Source organism: Lytechinus pictus, chromosome 10, assembly GCF_037042905.1.
Source record: "Lytechinus pictus isolate F3 Inbred chromosome 10, Lp3.0, whole genome shotgun sequence".
Taxonomy (NCBI): domain Eukaryota; kingdom Metazoa; phylum Echinodermata; class Echinoidea; order Temnopleuroida; family Toxopneustidae; genus Lytechinus; species Lytechinus pictus.
In genome coordinates this window covers 4,429,774-4,453,458 of record NC_087254.1, presented here as the reverse complement: position 1 = coordinate 4,453,458, position 23,685 = coordinate 4,429,774, and the positions used below count along the sequence as shown (strand labels likewise).

General features: G+C 37.6%; 1 protein-coding gene across 1 annotated transcript; it reads left to right on the top strand.

Moving 5' to 3' along the window:
• The first annotated feature begins 895 nt into the window (after positions 1 to 895).
• On the top strand, positions 896 to 18,392 carry LOC129269630 (F-box and WD repeat domain containing protein 10B-like). The gene is made up of 9 exons (XM_064105154.1): positions 896 to 1,533; positions 2,998 to 3,452; positions 4,780 to 5,015; positions 5,938 to 6,141; positions 10,381 to 10,502; positions 12,185 to 12,333; positions 12,699 to 12,886; positions 13,321 to 13,479; positions 15,299 to 18,392. The coding sequence occupies exons 1-9, from the start codon at positions 951 to 953 to the stop codon at positions 17,016 to 17,018; spliced, it is 3,816 nt and encodes a 1,271-aa protein (XP_063961224.1). The 5' UTR covers positions 896 to 950; the 3' UTR covers positions 17,019 to 18,392.
• Positions 18,393 to 23,685: the final 5,293 nt, after the last annotated feature.

The following is a 23,685-nucleotide window of genomic DNA, read 5'->3' as shown; positions in this document are numbered from 1 at the left end:
TTTTTTGCCTCGCCCACGGCACACCCCTACCACTTTTTTGGTCGAGTGCCCCCCCCCCCCCCCCCCCCGGGACAATGGCTGTCTAACGTTGAGTGAGAAGGTGAAATGCCAATTTGTGGTTTGGGGCCTCCAATCACACAGAGGTCTGATTTTGAGTAGATTTTAGTATTTCAATATAATCAAAAATCAGATGGAAATGCCAATCTGACCTCCGATGTTTTTAGCTGATTGAGACACTTCCATTCTATTGTTGTGTTGTGACGTGTCCATTAATGTGGAGTGGTGTTGATCTACAAATAGAAGAGCAGTTGTGTAGATCTACTGTCACATCCTTGGAGATCCTCAAACTGATTGACAACAATGATTTTCTTTTCATTCAGCCGGAAGACATTAGATGAGCTTGTTATTCGCATTGATTTGTTTGTATCATTTTGAGGAAAAATTGCAATGTATTCAAGCATTACAGGTGCAAAGGAGCTTTCATAAAAATTGTTTTGACATTGTTTGGATGGTTTCATGTTGTCAAGCTTTTGAAATTCTTCTACATTGTGAGGGCCAAGTTGAAAATCTAGTGGATGTTTTTTTTTTAAGAACACAAAATTATAATTTATAAATGTTCACCTGTAGAGCACTTGTGGAGTATTGGTACATTGAATGTTATTGCTATTAGGTGAGCTTTGTTTTACATGTATACACATTTTACATCTTACATTAGTTTTACTACATGTACATGTACAATGTCCAATTACTACATGTATGTTCATAATTTACCTGTAGGCCTACATGTACTTATTTTCAGATGGTGTATATGCATGTGGGGGTGGGCAAACACTTCACTTTGGTTTGATTTGATTGTTTATCATTTATTTACTGTATGATTTTTATATTCAGATGATGTAGATAGGGGTCAGGAAACGGACTCCATCTTGAAGCTACCCAGGATCCCTGCCATGATGCCTGTCTCCGATCTAGCGACCAGCTCTGTAAGCATCATGAAACACCCGCCGACGTCCACAGAGAACTTTGAGTTCAACATCGGCCAGTCCCCTGACCTGCGATGTCTGGCAGCCAAAGGCACAACAACCTGCACCCGCTGCGAGTCGTGCGTGGTCCGCACCCGACTGCTGGACACCAGGCAGTGGTTCCCGAGGGCTGGGGAGACATCCAGGAAGAAGTTTGTCCTGGGCCTTGTCAGGCGCTTCAACAGTGCGAATCTGTTCTCCTACATAGTCGGCATTCTGAAACCGCTCTGCGGCAAGGACTACCTGTATTCACGCTCCAGGGCCAATCCAGGGCTTGTTGGTGATCACGTCGATGCAGGTTGTGATCGTGCATTAAGGAAACAGGTGATAGACACCATGATGTCTGATACTCTGAGATGGTTTGCTAGTGCCCCGTACTGGAGTAAGTCTAATTACGCCTTGGGCGTACTGCAGACATGCAATGGGGAATTGGTGCATGCTGTGTACAAGTTTTCGCAGACCATGCTGATGAATGAACGGCAAAAACAATTACAAAGGAACAAGAATATTGGTAAGATTTAAATTTCAGTAGATTTTTTTTTTTTTTGGAGTAAACCTGAAGAAAAAATATCAGAAATATTAGAAACATATGATTCGCCCAATTAAGAAGCAAAGATGTTAAAATGATTATATTCACTTACAGGATACAGATATCTTTTTTACTTTGTTTTCATGGTTCAGAAATGTTATACAGGTAGTTACCTTAGATAGTGAAAAGGAGATACCCTGCACATGATATTGCAAATTAGATGAGCGGCTGATTTGCGGATTCTTTACAATTGAAAATAAGCAGAAGTATTTTGCCATATTTGTAGCTATTCTCATCCTGATTTGCTGTTTGAATCTGATCTGTAGAATCTTTTGAATGTAAATGGGTCCACCAGTTGATGCCCATACCCATTTTGCCTGTTGCATTAATCAAGTATCTACAAAGCTGCGGACCTGAACAAGATCATTTCAGTATTTCAGGAGCTGAAAATCAGTTTATTGGTTTGGACAGCGAAGTAGAATACCATAACATTAAAACAGAAACTTGAGAAATCAACATTTTGCTTGAAGCCATCAGTATTATTGTAATTTTTTAGTACGAACTTCTGAAAATCAGTGCTAGTTGGCAACTCTGTATCTACATGTAGTTCACATGAATTGAAAAGGCAATTATCTTGATTCAAAGAGGGATTATGTGTGTTTGAAAAGGGATTAGAATGCTATGTGTAGGTGTCAATAGAAAACAAAGCTGGCCTAATCCCTTTCCATTAACACCCTCCTGACAGAGTGTCAATACATTGAGGAATGGAGCTACTCTGTGATCAGTTTGTGGACAAAAGAGTAGCAACACAATTAGATTGATACATTGGTGCGCTTTTGTCTTGTGTTTGCATTGCTCACAATGTGTCTTGCTTGGTGAAGATCTTTCATTGGGCATCTCTGTACGGGATGTATTGCATATCGGCCATGTGCTTTGCCAGTACTTGAATAACAGTTTCACTGCTTAGCAAAGCACATATCCCATCCAAAACAAAACAATAAGACCACAATGGTTATCATTTAGAAAAGCCAATAAATATATTTTTTTTAAAGCGGAAAAGGATAGAAGCTTCTTTCCCATTCTCTTCTTCTGATGTGATAGTATCTATTTATACTTTCTTTTTTATTTGTTGCCCAAGTATTATAGTGTATTATTGTAAAATGGTAAATGTAATTTTCACATACATTAAACTTGCCAATTTCTAAGTTTACAAAAGAAGGACTCTTTTAAAACAAGAAACAAATTCATTTTACAACATTGACATATAGGGACTCCTTGTAAACACTTAAAATAAGATAGGGGAGCTAGCATAAGCCCTCATGTAAATGCCATCTCCCCAGTATATATGTACATGAAAAAAATTGATGTGAAACTAAATAAAGGTGTTGATATGTGTGATAATGTAAGATTTTTCTTACTTTTTTACTTTCCATCTTTATTTGCCAGACTACGAGAATGAGTCTCTAGCGGATACCGTCTTCTCCTACCAGTCCTTCGAGCACCCCAATCACAATCTCCTTCGCGCGGCCTCCTCCGCATACTCCCACCCCATCAGCCCCTTCCAGGAGGATGACGACCTCCTCGCCCCTGACCACGTTACCGTGGAGGACGAGTCCGAGGACGACGTCATCAGCAGCTTTTCAAGCTCCAGCCTGGCCTCCCTGGATCCGACCTGCGTGGTGGTGCCCGCCATGGGGAGGGCTCTCTCCGGGATCAGACAGTACGTGGACTTTGTCCGGGAGTTGCCGGTCCACCTGTCCAAATACATCCTGAGTTTCCTAGACTATGAGGATCTGATGAACTGCGGAGGGGTGAGCCCTCATTGGTGTTATATCTCTAAAGAGGTGGAAGAGGACATGAAGCTGAGGCAGATTGTGTGGGAGGAGGTTATGCTTATGCAGGTTGGTCCACCGTTTAATCCAACTCAATTCAATTAAAATCAGATCAATTCATATTTTTTATTTTAATTTCCACTGAAAAATCAATCAACAACATGGCCCTGGGAAGCGGGGTTGCTGCATGTATTATTTTCCATAGGTAGCACCCCCAGGTACAGTTTCTGGAAGATGTGGAAAAATGAAATAATATAGCAAAAATTACCCTCATTTTGCAGGGAAACCCTTTTAGGGGGACTTTTTAAATTTACGTCAGCACTCCCAAAAATCATTCCCAGGGCCCTGATCAACAAACATATAATCATATACACATGAATACACAAAAAATCTTTAGTGAACATGAGTGAGGGCAGAGGCAAGAAAGGACAAACCTTTTAAACGCCAACCCAAGATACTTAATGGTAAAACTTGAAATAACATGGAAATTACACTATAAATGAGTCAATAAAAAGCAAAACAAACCCTGGACAAAACAAACTATAATACTAAACACATCTTTTTCTTTATAGGAAAATGATTCAACACTTTAAACAAGTTAACTTGTATGAAACCTCAAAGTCAAAGAATGAAAATATTTAAGAATAATTGGACAATAAAATAAGGAAGTTACATGTATGATAGCGTTTGAATGTCAGTTGCTCTGGAGATCCTCCCATTGGCAATGCAACCAATATTAGTGATGTCACACCGCCACAAGTCTCCCTTTCTACACTGACAATGTCCCCCAAAGTGTCTACTTTTGCTTATTCTGATGATAGAATAGTTTCTTTGTTCATGGCAGGCCTGGTTCATGGTATATTTTATGGAATCTCTATGTACATGTCCTCCCATGAAAAGATAACATACAATCTTTTGATGGAATTTTAAAAAAGTGACTTGTTTCTTCACACAGGCTATCCTTTTCCCAGGGTTTCATTCTCCTTAAAACCCTATAAAAATAACATGAAATACAGGCATATTCAAATAAACTACTAAAAAACACAAGCATAAAGACGTTCTTGAAGAACATGTAAACCTTGAGAATCATATTTTATATTAATTGGAAAAAGGAACACATGTAGAAAGCTTACAATGCTTGTAAATGACAGATGTCCAGAGTAGTCAAGCTAAATACGGATTAGTTTAGATAATAAAACCTATCTACATTTTGCTTGCCTACTTTTCGTATTTTACACATTTATATCCATTTTTTGTTATTGAAATTTGAAATACAGTGGGAACCTTAGATTTGAGAGACAAGCTCATCACTATGCACTTTGCAGTAAATCATTACAAATTAAAATTACAAATCTGGTGGATTTTTTTTTCAATTCCAATGCTTTTTATTCATCAGGGTTCATCGGCCAAGGGGGGAAACCCCATGTTTGCCAAGCACGTAGAAGTTCCCGTGCCTCGGCTGGCAGGCGATTCCTACGATGTCCTCCTGGCCGACGTACCGCCGGAGGAGATCAATTTCAAGAGTGACATCACCTTGGAGTCGTCGTACAGCGGGGTCGTCACCCGGGATGTGACGATGGAGGAAAGGAATATCTACTGTGGGGCTTACAACGTTATGGTGCTGAGTGACCAGTGAGTATGGCCAGGGGAGCATTTCATGATAAAAATAGTCAGTGATTTTCATTGATTTTTGTTGTAAGCTACTGAAATACTTGCATCTGATTGGCCGAGAGCGACTTAGTCAGTGAGAATCACCATCAAAGCTTTTCTGAAATGCTCCACAGGTTCTTCTTCCACAATCCTTATTTTTCCTTCTTTAAAAAAAAAAATAATTCATTCATTCATTATCTCTTGCAGGATTTTCTGTGTTTTTTTATAATAAATATTATTTGGAGTGGTAAAAATGCATCAAAGCTAAAATAATGTAAAGTTGTTGCATAATTGATGTTGTTGCTACTATACCAGACCTGCCAACCAGTACGTTTTAGCCGTATTTAGTACGTTTTTGCAACCAAAGTACGGCAGTACGTTTTGTCTTTGAAAAATACGTTTTTTGTAAAAAAATAAATAAACAATAAAATTGTGTTTTTTTTTTTTTACTAAATCGTAATTTATTGAGAAAAATAATCTCTTTATGTCTCTATTTCATAAAACGTACACAAATATGGTTATTAGATCAATGTAATTTCAGTTAACTTTTTTTTGTTTTAACCATTTTGTTAAAACCAGGGTGAAGATATACACATGTTGATAATGTTTTTTTTTTATCTGCAAGAGCAGTGCGCATTTTAGCCTGCATGCACCTTGAGTGCCGCGATGAGCGAGTGCGCCAAGCATTTTATCATGAAATACACTTTTTTTGAGAAAAATACAGTTTTTTTTATCACAGAATACAGTTTTTCATTCCCAGAGGTTGGCAGGTCTGCTATACCTACAACAATTGTGTATAAAGTTGTAGAAAGCCAGATGATTGTAACAGAGTTGTAATAATGAAGGATAATTGTTTCATTTTGTGATATTTTACTTTTTTTCTTTTTTCTTCTGTTTTCTACAGAGAGGACATTAACAGGGTAGTCCATTATAACTTTGGTCAGCTTGTGTCCATCGGATCGTTTGACCGTCATGTAAGATTCATTGACTGTATCAGTGGTCAAGAAACTGGTCCTATCATCACCGGGCATGCAGGGTCTATTAAATCGCTCTATATCAACGAGGCCCGAGGCTTTGTCATGAGTGGAAGCTATGACACCAGTATCAGGTATAGTTAAAATTTCTCTGCAGACATACATTTACATGAATTAATTCAAAGTAAAATTAATTACATGCTCATGTTGACTACAAGTTTCCTTTTTGGGAATTTTTACTACATAAAATATGTAATGGAAATGTTGATGTAGACTGGTGGTATTATTATACAGGGGGGGAGCGGCTTGAGGGATTGTTCCTCCCACCCCCTAGAAAAAAAAGAAAGGAAATGGAAAGGAAAAGGGTAGAATTTGAAACCATTTATGTTGAAACTGGTCACAAAATTAGATTTTCATTTTAAAAAGTTTCAAATTTGGGGGCTTGTTTGCTTCATTCACTCAAATTTATTCAGAAAATGTTGCTGCCATTTCAAATTTTTTGATTGATTACGCTGCTGCACAGGAGCTATATAATTCTTGCGATTACTGTTTACCGTCTATCATATTGATTGGTGGTTGATTATATCTCACCATGGTAATTAGCATTGATGGTAAACTTACAATTACATTTTTGTTTCATGGGACAGACCAATAATTTCCTTACCATATAAGAAGTAGTTTGTTTATAATAATGATAATAATAGTGGTATATTTACTCAGGGTAGCCACTTAAGTTCAGAAAACTATTCTCCCAGCGGGCCCTGCTATTATTACCCCGGCTTTAGCTGGGCTGCCTAGGCGCTCAAGCATTCAAGGAATTAATCCTGCCGGGTACCCATTCACCTCACCTGGGTCGAGTGCAACACAGTGTGGATAAATTTCCTTCTGAAGGAAACACGCCATGGCTAGAATTCGAACCCACAACCCTCTGTTTGAAAGGCACGAGTCAGAACCACTAGACCACGACGCTAGTATGTTTAATTACATACTAGTTTTTTTTTTTTTTGAGGGGGGGGAAGGGGTACTACATGTTTTTGCACTGAAATATTTAACTGTTCTACCCTTTAAAAAAAAAATTCAGAAGCTACATTATGCTATCCAAATTGTTGATTGTATATCAGTGGCTTTGTTTGAATTGTATATTCATACATGTAGTTTCTCAAATATCTTCTTTTTTTTGTTAGATGCAATAGAATTCAACATACATCATTTTTGTGGATCATATGAAAGAAGATCCATCCTGTTTTTTTTCCATACTGATGCATTTTGCTGATATTAAAATAGACATACATGTACATCATAATTAGTATTATGGAAGAAATCAGAATGGTTTTGTACGTATGCCTTGTATGTGATATCAAAGAAAGGAAAGAGGGACAGAATAGGGTAGGAAGTTCAGAATTAAAATCGGTGAATATTAGAAGAGTATAATCATACAATCAAGTTTTAGTGCATGTAAAGCACCAGTGAAGGGAAGTTACAATACAGGCATTTTAGCTATTAAAGGAAACCAAAACCCAAGAAGAGAAGCAATCTTATTGGAAAGAGTAAAATGAGAGGAACAATTTAAAACAAGTTTCATCACAATTGGTTGTGAAATAAGCAAGTTATGGACGTTTAAAAGGTCTTGTTGTACTTTCTATGGGGATCCTCAAATTGGCAAACATGCTTCAAAATTGACAACTCTCCATTTGTTTTGTACACAATTTTTCAGATTTTCCCCCTTATCTTTCAAATTGCATATTGCCTCATTCTGAGCATGATATGTCATGGGAAATTATAATTCACACCACATATATGTCAAGGTCAGGGCGAAATATATGTGAAATATATAAAATAAAGGGGAAAATATGAAAATTGTGTACAAAACAAATGGAGAGTTGTCCACAATATCAGCCATTTTGAAGCATGTTTGCCAATTTGAGGATCCCCATAGAAAGTACAACAAGACTTTTTAAACGTCCCTAACTTGCTTTAATATTTCACAACCAATTTTGATGAAACTTGTTTTAAATTGTTCCACTCATTTGACTCTTTCCAATAAGATTGCTTCTCTTCTTGGGTTTTGGTGTCCCTTAAAAATAAAACAGGAAATATAATCAATATTGCCTTGAAAATCTTACAGTAGAAAGGATTTAGTCTTTTCCAGCATAGTGATCAAAGAGATAAGAATGGTTTGATTGCCAGATACTGATTACATTCTTTGTGTTAATTGCATAGATTTTCCATTGAAATATTGATCTTATCTCATGTCTAGTATCCTAGCAACATACATGTTTGTGTTTGGAATTTGAATGTAATTTGTGGGGAGCATTTCTGGTGTAGGCTCGTATTTTCCTTTTACTATAATACACATATTCCATAGAACCTGGCCCACATGATTCCAGACACGTTTGTTGTGTTAATTGATTTTCCATTGAAACATTGATACCTATCTCACCTGTGGTATCCGAGCAACATACATTTTATGTTTGATTTTTTTAGCTTGTTTGTTTATTAGCTCATTGATTTTGTTTTCAGTATAATACATATTTTTCATAGACCCACTCCCAAGTGATTTCAGATAAGATCTATAACTCTTAATGGGTTAACTGCATATAATGCCTTTTAAATATTGATCAAATTCTACCAGTCTCTTGGCAACATACATGTTTGTGTTCGATTTTTTTATGTAATCTGTTAAGAGCCTGAAATCTTCTCTTTGATACCCACAACCCTGCAAGGTTGATGATCATTGCAAAGCTTTTTTATTTGTTTATTCGTTTGTTAAAAAAATATTTTTATGTGTATAAAGACTTTAAACCTAGTTATTTATCATTCCTACATGTAAAGATTGTATATCATTTTTATGCTGAGAAAATGAATGAACTGAACTGAACTGAAATATTCACTAACTGTTAGAAGCTATTATATCCTACATAAATTAAATCCTGTATGCTGATTGGTTTAAATAGCATCATGAATGTCACCAAATATATTCTCACTATTTTGTGATGATGTTGAAAATGAAACGCCCACTGAGGAAAAAAATGATGGAATAGTGCACTATTCCATCATTGACGTCACAGATCATGCAATCTCTCGGGCGCACTGGTCAGCGAGGTGACTCTACCGGGCAAGTCCCGTGAAGGGACCGTGCAGGCGCAGATCCGCAGTGCATTATCTATATTTTGGTCTGGATTAAAAAAGGATGAACTACATGTACAAGAACTATATTATCAATATCTGTTCTAACTTATTGAATGTACATGTAGGATATTATAATACAAATATACCAGGCCTATATTTTGAAAGTATAGAGGGAATTATTCATCCTCGGTTGTACAGGCAAAGTTACTATATTCCCTTGGGGCTTCACCCCTCAGGAAAAATAGTAATGCCAGTCCAACTTCGGACAAATAATTCCCGCTATACTTACTCGAAGCCTGGTATATTTGTATACTGTAGACCCTTGCCTCTTATTGGCTCAAAACAAAATAGTTTAAATCACTGACTAATTGCGTTATTAAGCAATTCGGCCGGGACAAACAGAAACATTGTTAGCACGAACAGAGCACCAAAAGTAGGCTCAGTCACAATCTGTCAGATTTTGATGTCAAACGTTAATCAAACTCAAAGCTGCAAATAACATATTTTGTTGTAACAGTAGGCATCACTGCAACATTACTGGTTGTAACAGGGCCTCTGTTAGTGCCAACAAAGTTTCTGTGCTGCCGGCACAGACAGTAAATGTACATGTAAAATTAAAGGAGAATGAAACTCTTGGAGCAAGTTAGCTTTTGTGAAAGCAGAAAAATCAAAAAATAAGATCAACAAAAGTTTGAGTAAAATAGGACTAGCAATAAAAGAGTTATGAGCATTTGAATGTCAAGATCACTAATGCTATGGAGATCCTCCCATTGGCAATGCGACCAAGATCTGTGATGTCACACACGTACAACTCTCCCATTTGGACACTGAAAATATACCCCAAAACATTTCTTTTTGCTCATTCTAATCATATGACAAACGATTCATCAATGATATAATGTTGTGAAACCTCTGTACTTGTCATCTCATAAAGAGAACACCTCACCTTGTGATAGACTCTATAAAAGTGAGAATATAAGTGAAATAAGAACTAAAGTAATGAGGGAGTTGTACGTGTGTGATATCACAGATCTTGGTCGCATTGCCGATAGGAGGATCTACATGGCACTAGTGATCTCAATATTCAAATGCTCATAACTTTCTTATTATTCATTCAATCTTCCTCAAACTTTCAACAATGTGTTCCTTTGATTTTTCTCTTTGATATGGATTCAGCTGGTTTCAAGGGTTTCATTCTCCTTTAAGATGAATTTAAACCTCTCTGATTTTGTGTGTTTTTTCAGGTGTTGGGACATTGTTAGCGGGCGTCCTGTGAAGATCTTCCACGGCCATGTAGGAACCATCCTCTGTTTGGATATGTATGAAAACACCTTGGTGTCAGGAAGCAAAGACAATCAGGTCAAAGGTCAGTGAGCATGCTCAGAATTACATGTAGTCAGGAGCTGAGGCCCTGTAATGCTGTTATTGTAGAATTTTATTTGTATCTTATATGTTATGTTAATTCAACTATCATTGTAAGTATGAAAAGATTTAAAGTGAATAATAATTGAATTGAATGATTGGCCTGTATTCTGAAGACCTTAGACCTTGTGCAGTCTAACTCTATGGGAGTTATGGGAAACAGAAAATGTCAACATTTTTTTTTTCTGTTTCCGTTTATGTTTGTGGTAACTCCCATAGGAACTCGGCAAGCTGGTGTAAAATCCCAGTTTGACCACTTCCATTGACGCGTGAAATACCAGGCTCGACCAAAGAAACAAGTAAAAATTATCTCTTATTCAAAAGTCCGATTTGAGCGAGGTGTCAAAAACACTGAAATACTGAAAAAGGGTATATATTTCGCTAGGAAAGCAACGTGTTTCCCGTGAAATTTGCGAGGGTATAAAAAAGACTAAATGCTTTATAAAGGATGTACTTTTTGTCCCAACATTACGTGTTTAGAGTCCGATTTGAGCGAGGTGTAGGAGGTGGGGCGGTACTTAACCCAATGTAAGTAAAGGTAAAGCCGATCGACGTCCGTGATCACGTCCATGACATAACAATTGAAATATCGCCGTACTTGTTCAGGGGGTCATAAGGGAATACTTGTCAAGGGTAACGTTTTGTTTCTAATATTATTAAGGGTAGGGTTTTACACGTCAATGCTTGTTAAGGGGTGCACTTTCAGAATATGGTAAGATACTTGTTTAGGTTGCTTTTCGAAACCCCATGGTCACGCCTGGTATCCACTTGTCAATGGAAGTGGCCACCCCGGGTGTTTAACCAATTACCTACAGTATGAAACATTTTACGTCTAGTTTATCAGTCATAGTGGCTGACTATTTATAGACGACATATATTACTCTCGGGTCTTTTTATCAAAGTGGAGACAATGGCAGAGTGGGGATTCAAACTCACAATCTTGCGATTACGAGTCCAATGCTCTAACCACTAGACCACACGACCCATGAATTTTGTTTCTTATCTTTACTTTCTTCCTTCCTCTTGATTTAAATGCAGAAAAAACTGTTAATAATTTTGCTTGGACAATTATGATTGATTTAAATGTCAAATTCACTGATAAATTTAACCTGTCCTGTTAGAAATTTTGTGTCGCAAGTGGCTAACCATAATTTTACACCAAAACATTAGCCCTGAGTTGAATTAAACTGCAGTTCAGAATGTGGGCCAAAAGATCAAACTCATTGAAATCCAGAAGTCTGGATTTTATAGTGAATTCCACTTGAGTTTGAAGTCTGCATTTACATTTAGACTGGTGATTTATAATTTTCCTTTCCTGATTTATTTCGTATTTGGATTATATATTTACATTTACAGTAATACAGGTGATCAGAAGGAATTATTACAAAGCCTCGTGATTGATTTGCAATGGATTTGTGCACTTAATTGCAACAGTGATCAGTGTAGTTAAAAAATCAGCCTCTATGATCAAGCGCTATACTTATTTTAAGGGGCACAGATCCATTCTTGTAGAACAGTTGTATGGGGTTATATGGGTACAGGGTTAAGTTATCTGTGCATGAATTTGTTTCAACTATTTGTTTCAACTATCGATTCAACTATTTTTTTTTTTACCTTTGTAAATAGTGTGGAACTTTGAAACGGGAAAATGTTGGCGTACCTTCAAACATCGCTATCAGATCAATGCTATAGCTGTTCATAAAGACACCGTCGTCAGCGGATGTGAAGAAGGCAAGGTCAAGGTGTGGAGTATAAAGGACGCTTGTCTCCTGAAGGTAAATAAACATGCAAATGAGTTCTTCTGTGTATTCTGTGGATCGTAATAATAATAATAATAATATATAGCATTTATTAGGTGGTAATTGAAGTGAATGCCTTCGTTTTTTTTTTTTGCTTTTCATAAAAGTGTTGAAGAGAAAATGGCCCCCTCTTAGACCTCTCGCTGGTCAATCCTACATCCACCGTTGCTGTCGTTAATTTGGCGAATTAGTAGATATTGCCCCAATGGCAATATAAATTAAATAAATCAAATCAATCTATGACAGAGCTAATGAAACTAATGAAATACAAGCATAAATTTAAGAGTTACATGTACAATGTACCATCAATTATCAGAGTATTGTCTTATTCATCTTCATAGGTGCTTTACCAATCACCAAAGCGTCTGAACCGCCTTGGTCTCCCCAACCCAAATACCCATCAGGGTGCAATCACCAGTCTGAAGGTAGATGATTGGCACATCGTCTCGGGGAGTATGGATGGCTATGTACTGGTATGGAGTGCCGTAGGAAACCATGACAGATGTATCAATGCCATAAGACACCCAAAGTAAGTACAGATCTCTTTCTTCCCCTTTGATCAGGGCCAAAAACATATTCCGAAATCTGTACACTAATTTTGTGGAACCTACCTAACATGATTTCATTCTGTTTTATAGTTTGTATTATGGTTGTAATGTCCTCAAACTATAATGGCTTTAGCAATTCCTGAAGTGAAGTAAATATTGGAACAAATATTAGGATCTGGATGTGAGATTGTCCTGAAACGATTTGTTTCTGTTTTCTAATTTGTGTTAAAGTATGTAACGTTCTCAAGTTATCTTGGCTTTTTGATAGCAATTCCCGAAGTAAAGTCAGAATGAAAAAAAAAATGTTGGGATCGGACATAGAAAAGGGTAGATTAATTTTATAGGGTATTGACCTAGTCGGTAATATTTAGAAAATGGTATAATATTTGTGTTCTTTGATTGAAATCACCAACAGTCCGGTTCTGTGCATCCACATGGCTCACCTACGGTTGGTTACGGGGTGTGAAGATGGGAAGCTGCGAATCTGGAACATGTTTACAGGAGACTGTCTCAGGGTGATGAGAGGCAACAGTCGCTCGGATCCCATCGTGGCCATCAACCCATGTGGTGAAAGGTAGGGGTTATTGTTTTCCTCGCTTTTTTTTTCTCCTTTCTTTAATGACGAAACCATCAATGTGATGGTTTCAAGTACTGGGGGGTGTTTCACAAAGATTTAAGAATGACTTAGAGTCGCACTTAAACACCGAGTTGCGTACGGTATGAAAGGCTTGACCGCATTGGTCAGATCGTGTCATGAGGACGCGCACTAATGCGTATCTATCAATAAGATTGCGCATTGCATATCATGTTCATGTACGCGTTGGCATTTAAGTGAGACTTAAGTCATACTTAAATCTTTGTGAAACACCCCCAGGTGACTCTACGTAACTCAAATCTCTTGGGACAGCAAAAATTTGTTTGACTGAGATATTATTAACAAATACTTTGCCTATTCTAGTCTAAAATGATGATTCCTGTTTAGGTAATTATTTGACTTTTGGAAGGCCGATCAATGCATAGTCTGCTGTAATTGTTAAAGACCCATCTTTTTGATCAACCTTTACTAGGCTATTAATTGAAAATTATCCTTTGCATAAACATGTCGGCTATAATACATGTTCGATACACTGTACCGTATTACGATATGAGTTTTTACAATAGAGAGAAGAGTGACAGAAAAATGCAATACGCACATGTGATTATCTTGATGCATTTATGATTTTTTTTTAACTCAAATTTAGCGATTTAACAATTATGATCATTTTCATGTATGATTTCATTGATGTATCCCATTCCATTCCCCCAATACTTCCTGTTTTTTGTCTCACCTGCATAGGAGAGTGGGACTATAGGCGCTGCTTTTCCGATGGCGGCGGCGTCAACACCCAAATCTTAACCGAAGGTTAAGTTTTTGAAATGACAGCATAACTTAGAAAGTATATGGACCTAGTTCATGAAACTTGGCCATAAAGTTAATCAAGTATTACTGAACATCCTGCTTGAGTTTCACGACACATGATCAAGGTCAAAGGTCATTTAGGGTCAATGAACTTTGGCCAAATTGGGGGTATCTGTTGAAGTACCATCATAACTTTGAAAGTTTATGGATCTGATTCATGAAAATTGGACATAGTAGTAATTAACTATCACTGAACATCCTGTGCAAGTTTCAGGTCACATGATTAAGGTCAAAGGTCATTTAGGGTCAATGAACTTTGGCCAAATTGGGGGTATTTGTTGAATTACCATCATAACTTTGAAAGTTTATTGGTCTAGTTCATATAACTTGGACATAAGAGTAATCAAGTATCACTGAACATCCTGTGCAAGTTTCAGGTCACATGATTAAGGTCAAAGGTCATTTAGGGTCAAATTGGGGGTATTTGTTGAATTACCATCGTAATTTTGAAAGTTTATTGGTCTAGTTCATATAACTTGGACATAAGAGTAATCAAGTATCACTGAACATCCTGTGCAAATTTCAGGTCACATGTCACACGACACATGATCAAGGTCAAAGGTCATTTAAGGCCATTGAACTTTGGCCATTTAAAGAGGTAATTATTAGATTGCTGTCATAACTTTCAAAGTTTATAGATATAGTGTATAAAATGTGGATAAAGGGGTAATCAAGTATCACTGACAAGTTTTAGGTCACATGATCAAGGTCAAATATCAATGAACATAGTATTGTATCATTATATGAATGTTTTTTTTGTGAATAATTATTTTATAGTAGTTTTCAAAGTCAGCACTGCTGCTATATTGAATCGCGTGATGCAGGTGACACCGCCAGAGGCATTCCACTTATTTCTTTATTCACCCATATACATCCTCCTATAGTACATTCTAGCAGTTTAAACAATATGAATGTCTTTTTTTAATCAATACAGGTTGTTGCTTCAAACCATCACCAACCTCCTGATGCTTTGCTTTGAGGAAGTCGAGTGGAACTATGATCAAGACGAGAAGATTGAGCTCTTGAGGTACAAGAACCACTATGGCGACGCTCCTCTTAGGCAACAGAGCTATTCCTTGGTGCGGGCGCAGCGAAGCCAGCTAGCCAGATCAGCAAATCCCAAAATCATAGCGCACACCAATGCCCAGACGGACAGGAGCAGGACCAACCTGTCCCACAGCACAAGGTATTTGAGCAACAGGAGCTTGCAGAGTGCCAAAAAGACCCAGGATGTATGTGTCAATGTCACGTTGACGCAGAACGTGAAGGGACCTTTGTATCGTAACGTCCAAGGCGTTCGATCTGGAGACCTTTATGCAGAGACTGATCTGGGATTGATGGATCTGAATGGACAGACGTCCACGTACAGGGTGAATTCTCGACCACCAACTGGAAAATCAAGGTCTAAGTCTAGTTTGTTTAGTAGCAAGGGATCCTCTGAGCCTCTGTCAGGGTCTCCGTCTGGTGTAGCATCATCAGTCAAGGTAGTGGAGTCGAGACCCACCACGGCACATTCAGGGATATCAAGGGGAGTATCTCCTGGACTGTCGCAGGCTGCTACTTCAAGTGTATCCCTTGGTCAGGAATTGAATGAGAAGCGTCCAACCACGGCCATGTCAACTCAGAGTGGTCGGCTGAAGTTCACAAAGTTCCAGCTTCCCATGAGAGGCCACAGTGCTCCTGTGAGACGGAACAAGACTGCCGATGATGCTGTCTCGCTGTCAGAGGCTAAGTCTCTTCTGTGCTCTCAGCAGAGGATCACCAATGAGGGAGTGAAGCGGAATCGTCTTCTTCTGACTTGGAGTAACATAGAGGAAAGTAAGAAGAACAATGAAGTAGTCAACAATACCCTTGCTAATGCTCTACAAATTGATTATGTAGGCTATGCAGCCCAAAGCAAGCCCTCTAATTTATCATCAAACTCTTCAAGTATGTCTACAATATCAAGAGCATCATCAAAGAAAGGCACGATTTCTAAGAATCCAACAGCCCCTATCTCAAAGGAAATCATTGTTAAAACCCTTGAACATGTTGAACAGGATGTTAAGCCACATAAGAGCATTCATCCAAAGACCACTGCTTCTACGGTCCCTAAAGCAAACCTGATCAGACCACAGACTGCACAAGTTCTAGCGAGAACAGAGATGAGACAACCTGGAAACATGAACACCAATAACACAGCACCTCTCCGTCGGTGCCAGAGCGCGTCGGCATTGAGATCGTCCATGTTATCCCCTACTTCTCAGTTTGAAGTAAGCCATACAGTCAGTCCTGTCCGGAAAAAGAAAAGCCACGGCTGGACAACATCTCACACCGAACCAGTGACCATTGTACCCATGCTGATCGGGAAAGGCAGCAGCGGAAACCCGTCGGAGGCGAGGAAATCCGAGTCGAACCAGAAGCCATCTACCACGTCAAGACTGAGCATGATCCAAAAGCCTGTCAAAGATCCCTTGACCCACCATGGTGAGTTTCAGGTCAGGACCAGGCGGCAGACGGAGGACTATCTTCAGTACGTGACGGGAATCCAGGAGAAGTACTTCCAGGATCAGGATGAAGAGGAGAAGATGAAACAAAGAAAGATGTGGCTCCAGGTAGCAAGAGGTAAGAGGTCCAGCAGTGTGCCTCCAAGGAGAGCTCCGCAAAGGAAATGAGTGTAAGAGATGTTACCCTGCAAGCTGAAAGATATGATGGGAACCGGCATGTGGCATTTTTGGTGTCAACGGAACATGTCATGATCAATGAAATATTTAGGCTTCTTGTATTGTCAAGAATCCAGCAAGATTTACCTGTTACATGTATGCTTATTCCCCAATGCAACTAAGTATAGCAGTGTACTAATAATAAGCTTGATGAAATCTGGTTCATAATTGTTGAGGCTGAAAGGATTCCTTTCTTTAGTTTTTCCAGTGCAATATTATAAGTTGATTGATATAGTGTCCATGTTTTTTTTTGTTTTTTTGTTTTTTTTTAACCATGTGCTGTTTGCTTGAAAATCATTCATGAATTATCCATTTTACAGGTGTTTTTTTTTCATTTCAGATGTGCCTTAGAAATGTAAATATAAATTTAGATACATTCTGCATTTGCGTGTCCTGAATTTCCGTGGCCTTGATCTATTTAAAGAATTATAGAAATTGTACTGTAACTATAAGGCCGTGTATTTGTTGTGCTAATAATGTCAGCTTTCATTTTACTTCTTGGACCTATTTCATAAAGACTTACAAAATAGTATTTTTGCCATTATGGCAACTACTATGATAACAGGGCTCAGTGGCCAATCACAATCTAGGTTTTCAAAGGACAGTAGTTACAATAATAATAAAACATATGATTTATATAGCGTCTTAGTCTATTTTGATTAAATGCTCAAGGCTCTTAAAAGAAACAAAACATAAGAGTAAAAGAGAACTTGGAGAAGTACAAGAAAGGGTAAATTACAAATGAGGAAACAGCCTGCTGGTGAACAAATGCAATTTTAGGTTGCCCTTAAAGGATGTTGCATAGTTTGAGTTCTTCTGCTCCCATGATAGTGAATTCCACAGGGCTGGTCTGGCATGAGCAAGGCTCGATCGCCGAAGGATTTTTAGGTAGTGAAATATGTATTAATGGCAGATTTACAATATTTGTAGGTCTTTATGAAACGGGTCTCTGGACAGTGCAAAGACTGTTATGCAGTTTTTTTTTCACCTGATCATCTTCATTTCATAATTAAATGACATTGTATTAGTTTTGATATATTTAAATTATTTGTCAGTGAAATTTTGTGGTATGTGTCCTATGTAATGCAATTATCATTACTTGATTTGTACCTCATTGTGCCTTCTTATGTGGAATTAGGATATATCTTATACAAGTCAGAGATATGATGTACGTTATTGTTGCACAATCGTTAAAATTCATCATTTCAAATTTTGTACATTCCTTGTGTTGGCGATGCAGTGATAAAGTAAATATCAAGATTGTGAAATTTTTCAATTGTGTCAACTTAATTCAAAATAATTGTTATTCGCATGTTCAATCAGTGGTAGATTGTGCCTTAGTCATGTACAGGGGGTCATGGGTTTGAACCCTGGTTGAGTCCCCGGAGGGGGGGGGGGGGGCCACTTCCATTGACGAGTGGATACCATGCGCGACCAAGGGGTATCGAAAAGCACCCTAAACACGTATTTTCCATATTCTGAAAATGCACCCCTTAACACGTATTGGCGTCTGAAACCCTACCCTTAACAAGTATTGGAAACAAAACGATATTCTTGGCAAGTATTCACTGAAATGAACCCCTAAACAAGTACAGCGATATTTTATTGTTATGTCACGGGTCCGTCGGTCGTCGGTTTTACCTTTACATTTTGGTTTAGTACGGCCCCAGCTTCCACACCTCGCACAAATCGGACTCTAAACGCGTAGTGTTGGGGTAAAAAGGACATCCTTTATAACACATTTTAATTTTGTTTTATCATCCCCGCAAATTTGACCCTAAACACGTAGCTTTCCTAGCAAAATAGATACCCTTTTTCCATTATTTTTGTGTTTTTGACACCCTTATCACGTTACGTACATAACGTGCCCTATCTTGAAAAAGACATCCTTTTTACGTGTTTTTTTGGTCGCGCATGGTATCCACTCGTCAATGTAAGTGCCCCCCCCCCCCCCCCGGGGTTGAGTCATGCTAAAGGTAAATTGCCAACTCGTCCACTCACCACATGGTCTACCTTCATTTATTCTAATGCCATTCCGTCCATCAACATTTTGTCTAACAACCATTTGGTCCAATCATCACTTCGTCTAATCACCAGTTCATCTAAGACCATTTCGTCTCATAACCAGTTGGTCTAATATTAGATTTTTATTTTCATTCATTTTGCCCAATTAAATTAGATCAAATGGTATATGGACTAAATGACTATTGGACCAACTGGTTATTAGACGAAATGGTGAGTGGACGAAATAGCAATTACACCATGTGGATATTGGATGAACTGACTGTAGACCAAATGATGGTAGACGAGTTGGCAATGCTTGCTAGAATTATTTTGGCTACCTTTAAGTAGCTGAATGATTGGGAATTTATCAACATTGCTTGTATCACATGATACAAGTGAGTGGTTAAGACTTCTGCACTTTTCCTCTCCTGGAGTCAAGTGGTGTATACATGCGTCTATGTGATTCAACTATTACTATTACTTTTTTTTTGGGGGGGGGGGGGTTGACAACTTGACATTCCATTTGTCTGTGTGTGAATGACCATGTCCATTTGACATGAAGCATCTGGTTCATGCTCATAGCATTTCCGCGATCTATGACAAAATGAAGCAACTCTGTGGAATGACTTTCGTAGTAAATGAGGAAAATGTGTTACTGTTTCATTCGGAAATATGTTGCTTGCTTTTGAAATATCTATATTCCAGAAATTAGGGGCTATGAGACTTGAATTCCTGGTTACTAGTAATTGCATCATGTAGAGCATACAAAAAATATCCCAAATCAAGGAAAAAGGTAAATTCAGAAGAAGAAAAACAGAGTTGCTTCCTTTTGTCATAGGACAACAGGGGCCCGTCTTACAAAGAGTTGTGATTGATCTGATCAATCGCAACTATGGAAAGCCAGCAAAGTCAACATATACAGTACAATGCATGTTTGCTCAAATTCTTTTCTAGATATGAATGTATATCCATGAATTCATTGATTTTGTGACATCTCGGTGTGTTCTCCTTTGTTTACCAAGGACATATTGCAAATTTCCTGTAGAAAAATTATGACACTGATGGATTTCCAGAGTTACGATTGATTGGATCAATCGTAACTCTTTGTAAGCCGGGGGCCCAGATTTCTTTTTCCGTCCTTTCATATTAATCTATGCACATCATTCTATCAGTATTACTTTTGAAAACTACTATATAATCATCTTGATTTTGTTTATTGACACTGTAAAATAATAAAATATTATCTATACATTCAACTTTTATATCAAACTATTTTTCACGTCACTGAAATTTTTATTGTGGAATGCAAATTACAAGCCTAGCTGTATTCTGCAGTCTCCTCCATTTTCAACATTGATACTTTAAGACATGTACATGTTTTTTCACTTAAAACCACCCAATTATGTTCTTTTGCATTTTATTTATATTTTGTGCTACCATTATTTGATCTCATTGGAATTATGTATCTTCGAATTCCAAATCGGAAGATTGGATAAATATGAAAATGGATATATATTCAAGTAGATCTACAGCTGAAATCTAATTAAATAAGATTGCAATGACTGATTTGTTAGTTATGAATTTTGCATTATTACAATGTTTTATTGTAGCATTTGGCTTTTAAAACTCATGTCACACAGCAATCATGAGTCATATCTGTAGCAGATGATATAATTTAGGCTGCAATCTTTAGATTTTAGAATATTCCTATCTTATACAGAATTTATTGCACAATGAAATAATCAATTGAGTGTTTGGTACCGCAAATCGTAAAATAGCCTGAAAAACAGACATGCTGCAGGGAATAATTTTCCTGGTATCGCATCGCAATTTGCTCCACATTTTTGAAAGACTGCTGTGCATAAAGTCTTTTGTACAGCAGTTTTTTACATTAATTAGTTAAGAGCTTTTCTCTTATGACCGAAAATGCTATTCAAATTTGTAAAGCAAAATTATTCTATGCTGAGGCTTTTCAGCATGCATTCATCGGAGTAAAATCGCATGATTGACTAGAACGCAAGTGCGAAGCAATATATAACAGAACCGAAAGAGACAATGGACACTAAACGGCGAGCTGTGATTGGCTGTCCAGGTAAAAATTTAGGCTATACCGAGGTTTTTTACCCGACTGCTAAGAAAGCATGAATGCCCCTGAGCAAGCAACCAGGGGACCAACGGCTTAAGGTCCTCTCCGAGGGACCTGGTAATAAGGATAAATGCCTTACCTACTACCAGTCAATCACAGCTGGCTGTTAAGCATCCATTGTCTCTTTCGGTTCTATTACCGTATATATTGCTGCACTCTCTAGCGTCTAGTCATTCTTGCGATTTTACTCCGATGAGTGCATGTCGAAAAGCTTCAGTATGTCCGTTTTTAAGGCTATTTTAATGAAAAAAATTTAAAGTTAGTCCAGGCAATATTGATCACCACTGGCAGTGTGCGTGCTGCTAGTTTGATGGTAAATACACTTCGTAGTTATAGAATGAATAACCATTGTTGGATTTGTTCTGTTGCATGGAATAACTCTATGAAGTATTTGTATTTCCGCACATAAGGAAAGGAATAGCGAATGTCTAATTGGTGAAATAAAAACTGATGTATCACTGCAGTCATTTATTTCAGATACACCCTGGGAGTAGCGTACCGAAGTGTGACGTCAGTTGCCATGGTGTCTTGGCAGGCTGGTTCTAAACAGAGTCACAGCTGACGATTGTCGGTATTTGCAAATGACTTTGGCTTGTCTGAAAAATAGGTTGCAAGCGATCGAATTCCGATAGCAGCCTTTTTCTCCTATGAGAAACACAAGCTTTCATTTGGTGGGTTTATTTGTTTAGAACCAGGCCGCCATGACACCATGGAAACTGACGTCATCGCTTCGGTACTCTATGATGAATGTTGAATGATGTTTTTTCCATCGCTTCTTGACATCGAAATACTTACATATAAAGTAATTTTATTTTTAAAAAATCAGGGTTAAATCATAAACATTCACATTCAGTGGAAGAGGAAATTGAAGAATCTTTGTTAATATTTCATCTTAACCTTCACTCCATACATTTTCACATCACACCTGCAGCCTCTATTGTTTTTTTAAATGACTAAAATTTCTCATAAAGGGAAAGCCTGTGCATTTTGATTTAAATGATATGTCAAGCATGTGTGTTCACAATATTGTTCTTGTGTTTATTATACATGTAGTAATCAGTTGAGTCAAACAAAATTTCCAAGCAAAATATTTTCACCATATTTTCACTCTTAGAAATAAAACTAGTTTCATTACTGAACTTTCTCAAAGCACAGTGTCTGTATTATTTATTATGGATAGTTTATATTGATATACATGTAGTCTATATGGATATAAGAATGACCCAATTTCATGATTGTTCATTCAAGTCATAGAGAAATAAAATTTAGGTTTTTTTATATTCATTTTGGGGCACTTGTGGATGGAATTGCGGGATATGAATTACAAACATGATGGGCATATGGGCTCTTGTATTCATTATATTGTGTTAATATATGTGTGGGGGGGGGGGCATGCCAAACTAAATTCCAGTCAGCCTGTTTGTAAAACAAATTTAGCATGGTTTACTGAAGGTTATTTGAGATTTGAGATCTGAAACCCACTACAACAAAAAATGCAAGAGGATTGTCTGACATAGCAACAATAAATTTATTGTTATGTCAGACAGACACGATTATGAACATGGATCCAGAAACAGCAGGCTACTAGTGTGAGGGCAGTATTCAGTTTGATACTTAAGCCATAATTTCAAGTATTTTACTCAGTATTTTGCTTTATCTTTGGTACATTCAGTTGACTTTTTTGGCTAAGTATTTTACTTCGATCTAAATCAACCGCCTATCTGGCTTAAGTCTGACTTGCGTGCAGTTTACAAATGTACACGCGCAGCAAACCTTGCTGCGCACATAATGAACATTACGCTTCATTTCACTTAGACTTTTATGTCTCATTGGTTTTTATCAAGTATTTTGCTTGATCAAGCCAACTTTAAGTTGGCTTGATAAGGTAAAATACTACTAGCATGAAGTGAATTGATACAAATATAAGCATTTTGATTATTTTGAGTAATTTACTTAATAGTACTTAGAATTGAATATTATAAGTTTCTTTGAAGAGGTAATACAAAGAACAGGGGGTGTTTCACAAAGTTTAAGTATGACTTAAATCGCACCTAAATGCCGACACGTATCTGAAATACAATGCGCAATCTAATTGATCAATACGCAGTAGTGCGTGTCCTCTTTGCATGATCTGACCAATGCGGTTCTGCCTTATATAACGCGGGCAACTAGGGATTTAAGTGCAGCTCTAAGTCATACTTAAATCATTGTGAAACACCCCCAAGATTCCTCAAAAAGAAATTAATCCTCTTTCTTTTAAGACTCAGATTGAAAATCATCTCTGGTACTCTCTCTTTCTAGTGTTGTAAATCCATGATAAATTTAAGACGAAACAACCACAAGATCAAGTCAGTATTTAAGCATGTGGTGATAGCATTTCAGAGGGATGTAACAAAGATACACGATCATGCGAATAATGAGCATCATTGGCCACCTTCAGATGAGTTCACCACTGCCCTATGTATTTGT

Coding starts and splice junctions, on each gene's coding strand:
- LOC129269630 (XM_064105154.1), top strand. CDS start 951: ATGATGCCTGTCTCCGATCTAGCGACCAGCTCTGTAAGCATCATGAAA. Junction 6,142..10,380: donor AGCTATGACACCAGTATCAG/GTATAGTTAAAA, acceptor GTGTTTTTTCAG/GTGTTGGGACATTGTTAGCG. Junction 13,480..15,298: donor ATCAACCCATGTGGTGAAAG/GTAGGGGTTATT, acceptor TAATCAATACAG/GTTGTTGCTTCAAACCATCA.